Raw genomic sequence first — 8,639 nt, forward strand, 5'->3', positions numbered from 1 at the left:
GAGTTTAGGGATTTAGTGTTTAAAGAGGAAAAGGGAGATATGGTTTTATATAAATTAATATATATACATATACATATATATATATAAATATATATATATACATTAAATTATATGTGATTTACTCGCGCGCGGCGTCGTAACAAAATGGGTGTTGTTCCTAGGCAAAATCGACGCTCCAGACGTGTCGGTGCAATCTGTTTTGTCATCCGGGGTCGCTTGGACGAGGTCGTCGACAATCGGATCAAAAACGCGTCAAAATTCAAATTTCACAAACTTTCGACACGCGATCGATCGCTTCAAAAAGTTTATTCGAGTCTTCGACAGGTAACAGTGCAAGCGATGGGAATTGAGGCGGCAAATTGTGCAAAAGGTCATCCTAAGGCTCAGGAAGGTCCTATAGGGAATCCCTTTTAGGTTTCCTCATGTTGGTTTCATCCTTCTAAGTGTTAGAAGTCGATACCACACACGCAAAACTCCAGAAGGGGACAGAGGTAGGTTGAATTTTTAAAATGAGGCGAGTCCCATTTCTAAGGTTCTAAGATAGTCAAAGGGAGACCACTAAGGCTAGATCCTAAATCCTACAAGAAAGACTAGACCTCACTAAAAATGAGGTCAACAAACGTATCTGGAAGCTTTAGATCTCTGGGAAGCAATGGAAGAAGACTATGACATTCCTCTTCTCCCTGAAAATCCCACCGTTGCACAAATTAAAGCACAAAAGGAGAAGAAGATAAAGAAGTCCAAGGCAAAAGCTTGCCTGTTTGCTGCAGTTTCCTCCGAGATCTTCACTCGTATAATCCCACCGTAGCAGAAATTAAAGCACAAAAGGAGAAGAAGATAAAGATGTCCAAGGCAAAAACTTGCCTGTTTGCTGCAATTTCCTCCAAGATCTTCACTCGTATCATGTCGTTGAAAACGGCAAAGGGAATTTGTGATTATCTCAAATCCGAGTACGAAGGAGATGAAAGAAGATGCAAGTGCTAAACTTGGTTCGTGACTTTGAATTACAAAAGATGAAGGAGACAGAAACCATAAAAGAGTACTCTGACAGACTACTCAACAGACTACTCAACATAGACAGACTACTAAACATAGCAAATCGTGTCAAATTATTGGATTCTTCTCTGGAAAATTCAAGGATTGTTCAGAAAATCCTTATAACAGTGCCTGAAAGATTTGAGGCTACCATCACCACCTTAGAAAACATGAAGGATCAGTCAAAGATTGCTTTGACAGAACTCTTAAGTGTTTTACAAGCACAAGAGCAGAGGCGTGTAATGAGGGAAAAAGGAGTCGTCGAAGGAGCTCTACTAGTCAAGCATCGCGATGATGAAAATAATAGGTGGCCCAAGAACAAGAAGTTTCAAGCTACAAGTGGACAAAGCTCTGCAGCTGAGAACAGAAACAAAACTGAAAATAAAAGATTAGGAGTAAAAAAAGATTATCCTCCAAGTCAACATTGTGGCAAGAAAGGTCATCCTCCTTTCAAATGATGGAGAAGACCAGATGCAAATTGTAGCAAGTGTAATCAAATGAGACATGAAGCTGTCATATGTAAGAATGAAAAACAGCAGCAAGGAGATGAAGCACAAGTGGCAGATCAAAAAGAAGATTACCCTCTTTATCAAATGAGACATGAAGCTGTCATCTTTTCTTTGCAACTACTACTAATCATATGACACATGACAAGGAGTTGTTCAAGGAATTGAAGAGCACCTAGTCCAAGAAGATCATAATTGGGAATGGTGATTATATTGCAGTCAAAAGAAAGGGCACCATAGCTATTACAAGTTGTTCAAGAACCAAGTTGACCACCGATGGTCTCTATAAACCAGATATTGATCAAAACTTGCTCAGTGTTGGTCAATTAATATAAAAGGGATTTAAAGTGATGTTCATGGAGAAGGCCTGTGTGATAGAGGATGCTACGAGTCAAAAGATGACAGAATAAAAGATGTTCGAAGTTAAGATGGCAGGGAGAAGCTTTTCACTCAATCCAATGCAGGAGGAGCAATCTGAGAAACAAATTGAAAGCACTATGAAGATTTAATCAGCAATTGAGATGACTGAACATGTGAAAGTTGATGCAGGGCTGAGGGAATTAGAACTGGAGTTAACCATACAAAAAACAACTGCAGAACTTTTAGAGTTTAAAGTTCGCCTTTTGAGTATGGAAACAGAACTCCTAGCCATGTCGCGAATGAATGACGAATTGAAAGATGAAATGGATAAGACAATGGCGAGCCAATTTAATTCGGAGATGAGACAAATAAAGGCTACTATAGAAGTCACAGAACTGAAAGCAAACCTCTTGGATAAGGAGACACAGCTACAAAGCATTATGGATGAGAATGAACATCTAAAATCTGAGCTGAGGAGGCTTAGGATGTAGTCAGATCAATGGAAAAAGGCAGCTGAAACAGCAGCAACAGTTCTCACATCAAGGAACAATGACAGAATAGTTGAGAGGACGAGCTCTCTTAAATCAGACTACAATTCACTGCTCCCTGGGAAGCTGCTAAGCTCCCCTTTCTCTAACGACTTGGATGATGATTCTCCCAAGAGGAAGAATGGCAATATGCTAACGAAAATTTTAATAGATCTCAATCTGGAGTAGAAAGAAAGCACTAAGATTTTTGTTAACAACCAAGCTATCATTTCCATTTCCCATAATCTTGTGTTTCATGGGAAAACTAAGCATTTCAACATCAAGTTATTTTTTCTAAGAGAAGTACAGAAAGAAGAATTTTTTACTCTGGTTTACTGCAAATCTAAAAATCAAATGGCAGATTTGTTTACAAAGTCACTCCCACTTAGCAAGTTTGAGTTTCTAAGGCAGAAATTTAGTGTTCGCAGCTCCTAAAGTAAGGAGTGTTGGAATACATGCTTAGGACTGCTTATTGAGTCTAGGTTTAATTGAGTCAAGTTTGTTCCTTGATCTTAGGAATTAATTGCTAATTTTCTTGATTTCGTTTCTTGTTATTTTCTTGGCTAATTTTTAGGTCTTTTTTCTTGGAAATTTGTTATTAGCTCCAAGTTTAAACATTATAAGTCTACACAAAATATGTGTGGTTCTAATTTTCCCTTCAATCTACATCAATTCTCTTAAGTTTTCAATCTTCTAATTTTCCCTTCAATCTACATCAATTCTCTTAAGTTTTCTCTTCTTTCTCATTTCAAGAAACCAACAAATAATAATGGAATATTTAATAAAGACCCAATCTATCAATTTCCTATAAAAGCCCACATTACCATTTTTTCTTATTTCCCTTTCGTTGACACGATCTGTTGTCTAAACAAATACAAAAGATGTGAGTCCTATCATGTCCTCTATTATAAGTAATCACAATTTTCTAAGATTCCATCTACATTAGTAGTTTCTCTTGGATGAAATGCACTAAAAAGATAAAAATGAACCAAAAAAAGTAATGCAACATAAAAATAGCATGAATCGGAGCAGAATGTTGTCATCATAAATTCTTAGAAATATCAAATAAGACAACAATATACATGAAATAAGGCACCGTTGATAATTAGAAACATCAAATAAGAACCCAATAGAATCTACGCAATTGATAAAATGTAAGTTATGAAAACCAAACTTAGCTAAGAAAAAATGGAGGAAAAAGAAACATGAGTAAATAAATAATGAGAAGTACAACATCAGGAACTTCAATCTCTAAATCATTATTACCTCTCAATTAAGGGCTTTAAAAATGGAACAGCCTTTTCGATGCCTTCTATGTTTGCAAGAGATTGCACAAAAGCTATAGGGATCATGAAGAAGAATATCAGAAAGAATAATGCAACTGCCACTATCAGCCTTCTAATGGTAAGTTGGACAAAAGGGGTGGCTAGGTTATTCCAGTAAACATCACGTGGTTCTGGAGCCCACTCAGCCAACCAAGCTGTTGGGTTTCTAGTTTGTTGAGTTTGAGCACACACTGCTGCTCCCCATCGTGTCCTAAATGAAACAAATGCAGCAGGAATAATGGATTTTTGTTTCAAAATCCTGTCCCGTTCTTCCACCTCCTGAAAACAAATTTGGTGAATAAAATGAGCATGAATCCTCCAACACCATATTCAAGGTATGTGAAAAATGAGAAGAAATAACAACATGCAGCAGAAAGGCAAATATCAGCCAAAACAGTTAAGGAACTGCAGAACATCCATAGATGAGATTGATAAAGACAACAATTAGTAATTAAAACGCTTCGGGGCATTTACATACATAGCACACAATTCTTATGTACTTAGATATCTCACACCTAAACTTTCATACACATACACACAAATCTTTAATATAAAATCAAAAATAGCATTATTATCACTTTTTAAAAGTGAAATACACATTTTCATGTACGGGTTTAAAGCATGAAAGTGCTACGTATGTAAATATGGAAGTTTAGGTGTGAGATACGTAAATACATAGGAATTGTGTGCTACGTATATAAATTTCCCAAAGAGCTTAAATAAGAAGAATAAGCTTAGTTCAGCAAGATATAAAAATACTTTGCAGCATCCAGTCAAACAGAAACGGTAAAGTAAACAATCACAGGAGTTTTATTTTCAGGTCGATGCAAGCAGATTAGTCCGAAAAATATAAACAGCAGATGAGACATTAACTAATGCAGCATAAATTCATCAGCTAAATGCTAAGACAATGTGAACTGTTTAAACACCGTTCATCATTGAGAAAAACATTGAAAGCCCTAAAGGGGCAGATCATCTCGTACACGAACAACTTACTTCATTGGATAGCTTAGCAATCTCTGACGTGTAATATTCAATTGCATCCACCTTCTTGCCACACAGACCAAGAAAACCAGTCTGATAAAAAGAATTTTAGAGCCATCGTAAGTTTACGAGTCAAGCCACAATAAGAATAAAGTTTGACCATCACAAATAAAAAGGGAAAATTTTTTACTAGAAACAACCTTACGGGTTGGTCTTCTAGATGGTTTTCTTTCATATCTCAACTGATAGAAGTCCAACCAGTTCTTCATGTTCTTTTTCTTTTTAACAATCTTAGAAAGTTCGTTGGCACCATAGACAATCTAAAAGAAATTAAAAATAAGAACTGAAATCTCAAAGAAGGAAACCTACCATCATATTGGTTTAAATGCCATCAGAATAACAAAGACAAAAGTTAACACATGAAATTATTATCAGTGCAAATAAACAAAATTTTACTTAATTAAAAATATTAATATTAAAATAATTGATTAATTAAAATGTCATGAATAGTTTAAAGACATAGTTAACCTATCAAAATCAATTCAATTTAAAATGAACTAATTGCACAAAATAATTGAATGATGATTGAATAAAGTTGAATATAATAATTAATAGGTGTATACATATAAAATTAAATGATTTTGTATTAAAAGAATTTTCTAGATTATGATTCAATGTACTTTATAATATAAGTATCATGTTATAATTGTAATAATATAAAAAAAATGAACCAACCTAATGTTGATTCTATCAAACCGATTTAAGAAGTCAGTTGCCCCATCTAAAAGGCTAGGAAAAGGCAGACCAAGTGCACAAGAGCAAGCGAGCGAAGGGACAAGCAAGTAGGTATGCAAAAGTAAAATAAAGGTAAATTACCTTCTAATAAAAAGATTAACATATAATAAAGTAATAATAATTCTTTATGCATTTGACTATAGATTTTCATTTGAAATAAGTGAAGAGAACGATTGACCAGAGAATCATCAGTGATTGAAGTGAGTGCTCACGTACTTATGATATAATAATATTGTTATTTCTTCTATACCAAATGCATTTACTGATACTATCACTAGTTATATTGACATCACTGCAAACTCATGATTTATAAGTCTATTGATTTTTTGTTCATATTGTAGGATTGAGTTGTATTTAGTCAGTTTTTAAATTATCATAAATATTAAAAGATACACAAATGAGCATAAAATAATCATTATTAAATAGTAATTTTTATAGTATGTTTATATGTGCATATTTGGTTATGAAGAAATCACCATTTGAACGCTAAGGTACTCGTTTACGTAAATGAAAAAGAATAATAATATTGAAGTACTTTGAAGGGTGCAAATAGATGGTGCTCCTACGATGATTGTATACAGATTAAAAAGATATTGATATATAAATAATATAGTGAGATACATAATGAATGTGTTTCATGAGAATACTAGTCCTAACTGATAATTTATCTCCTCGGTGTCTATCACTAAAAAAATTCAACATGTCATAGACCTCATTCCATGATTTATAATATCAAACTGGCATATAGGATGCGACCAACGAAGTATGAGAAGTTATATAAACATATTACACATGTGATGGTTAGAGGCATGATTCATGAGAATATTAGCCAAACTATAGCTTCAGCTCTAATTGTGCAAAAGAATGATTGTTTTTAATTCCATCATAAAAGAAATGGAAGGACATGTATTTTAGAGTTGTTTAAAAAGGACGTAACATAGATTTTAAAGCCGGATTATGTTAGACATAACAAAAGGATGACTTTGCTATTGTGGCGGTAGGTCGAATCTTGAAGCCTATATAGCAGAAGAAATCTCTCCTAGACGGGGAGAATGGTGTGGGAGCTCTCCTCTTAGCGTGATGTTGTTGAAAAGGTGGATCTTGTAATACATTTCAACTCCCAATTTTGAGTTCCCATGAATGCAGCCCATAATACCACAAAAAGGCGTGATCCAATAATCTTGTAGCGTTCACGAATGGGAATTTCGTATTCTCACGATCACAAGAAGTATGTCGCACCCAAAATTCCATTTTGTTACCTATTTCAACCCAATTTTCTTTCATTTTTGATTTCTTTCCTATTTCTCTATTTCTAATTAAATTATTTTCTATGAGAAAATGTGAATTTTAAATAATGCTTTTCTCACTTGAATACATAGATAATTCACCTATAAATAGCTGAGTACAAGAGAAACAAAAAGAGGAAAGAAATCTTCCTACAATAAAGTAATTCCTATAATTATGAAATACACATAAATACCAATAATTAAGGAATTACTCTTTCTATATTATGACTTAAATATAACAAGTATTAAATTGAATTAAAATAAATAATAATGAGGAGCGTAATTCCACACTCCCCCTCAAAGTGGGTTGTACAGATTGTACATGCCCAACTTGTCGGTTAGCTCATCAAAACTGGACTTAGGGAGAGTCTTGGTGAGAATGTCTGCGGTTTGGTCTCTAGGAGTATAAATGTCCACCTTCTCTGAAATGAAGTTTCTATCAATCTCAATGTGTTTCGTTCGGTCATGATGAACAGGATTCTTTGCGATACTGATTGTAGCTTGATTGTCACAGAACATCTTGATAGAATTTTCTCCCATAATTCCAAGCTCCCTGAGAAATCTTTTGATCTCACATTCCTTCACAATACCAAGTGTCAGTGCTCGGTATTCTGCTTCTGCACTACTCCGAGATACCACCGATTGCTTCTTGTTTCTCCATGTCACTAGATTGTCGCATACATAAGAGCAATACCCAGAGTTGATCGTCGGGTGGATATAACTCCTGCCCAGTCAGCATCAGTAAAGACTTCTACCTTTTGACTATCATTCCTTTTGAATAATAACCTTTTCTCAGGTGTCATCTTTAAGTATCTTAAAATACGGTTGACAGCTCCCATATGTTCCTCAGTAGGACAGTTCATGAATTGACTTATTATACTTATTGAAAAACTTATGTCTGGTCTAGTGTGGGATAAGTAAATAAGTCTTTCAACAAGCCGCTGATATCTTCCTTTGTCGACAGGTAAACTATCATTCTCCATTCCAACCTTTTTATACGGGTCTATTGGAGTATCTATTGGTTTGCATCCAAGCATACCCGTTTCTTTCAATATGTCCAATGTGTACTTCCTTTGAGTTACGGTTATCCCCATTTTGGATTTTGCAACTTCCATTCCCAAGAAGAACTTCAAGTCTCTGAGGTCCTTGATTTCGAATTCATGGGCTAGAAACTTCTTCAGCTTTGTCAATTATTCAGTGTGATCACCGGTAAGAATGATGTCATCAACATACACAATAAGTACAGCAATCTTCTTCTCTGATCTTTTTGTGAACATTGTATGATCAGTCTGGCTTTGAGTATAACCGCACTTGATTACTGAATTGGTGAATTTGGCAAACCAAGCACGAGGAGATTGTTTGAGACCATACAGAGATTTCTGGAGCTTGCATACTTTGCCACTAGGGAAGGACCCTTCAAGACCAGGCGGTAAATCCATGTATACATCCTCTTCAAAATCTCCATTAAGGAATGCATTTTTGACATCAAGTTGCATAAGGGGCCAGTCTCGGTTTGCTGCAATGGAGAGTAGAATTCTAATGGAGTTCAGTTTGGCTACTGGGGCAAATGTCTCTTGGTAGTCAATTCCGTATGACTGGGTATATCCTTTTGCAACCAGTCGGGCTTTTAACCAATCCATGCTTCCGTCTGCCTTACATTTGATTGTAAATAACCACCTGCATCCTACTGGTCTCGTATCCTTGGGCAAATCAGACACAATCCACGTTCCACTCTTTTCTAGTGCAGCAACTTCTTCATTCACAGCTTTTCTTCATTCCAGGTGTGAGAGAGCTTCCTGAATAGAATTCAGAACCTTTATG

The 8,639-nt window shown here is 35.3% G+C and overlaps 1 protein-coding gene across 3 annotated transcripts in view; it reads right to left on the reverse strand.

Moving 5' to 3' along the window:
* LOC110018310 (calcium permeable stress-gated cation channel 1-like) overlaps window positions 1-8,639 on the reverse strand; it is a 128,125-nt gene that overhangs the window by 67,158 nt on the left and 52,328 nt on the right. For all 3 annotated transcript variants that reach the window (XR_002293347.1, XR_002293348.1, XM_020715590.1), the window contains exons 6-8: window positions 4,938-5,057; window positions 4,750-4,830; window positions 3,695-4,032 (exon numbers count right to left, since the gene is read on the reverse strand). Coding sequence is in view for 1 of the 3 variants with exons in the window: in XM_020715590.1 (XP_020571249.1) it covers window positions 3,695-4,032; window positions 4,750-4,830; window positions 4,938-5,057 (539 nt within the window). In the remaining 2 variants the exon portion in view is untranslated. The remainder of the gene's footprint in view (window positions 1-3,694; window positions 4,033-4,749; window positions 4,831-4,937; window positions 5,058-8,639) is intronic.

The sequence above is a fragment of the Phalaenopsis equestris genome, unplaced genomic scaffold (assembly GCF_001263595.1).
Source record: "Phalaenopsis equestris unplaced genomic scaffold, ASM126359v1 Scaffold000008, whole genome shotgun sequence".
Classification (NCBI taxonomy): domain Eukaryota; kingdom Viridiplantae; phylum Streptophyta; class Magnoliopsida; order Asparagales; family Orchidaceae; genus Phalaenopsis; species Phalaenopsis equestris.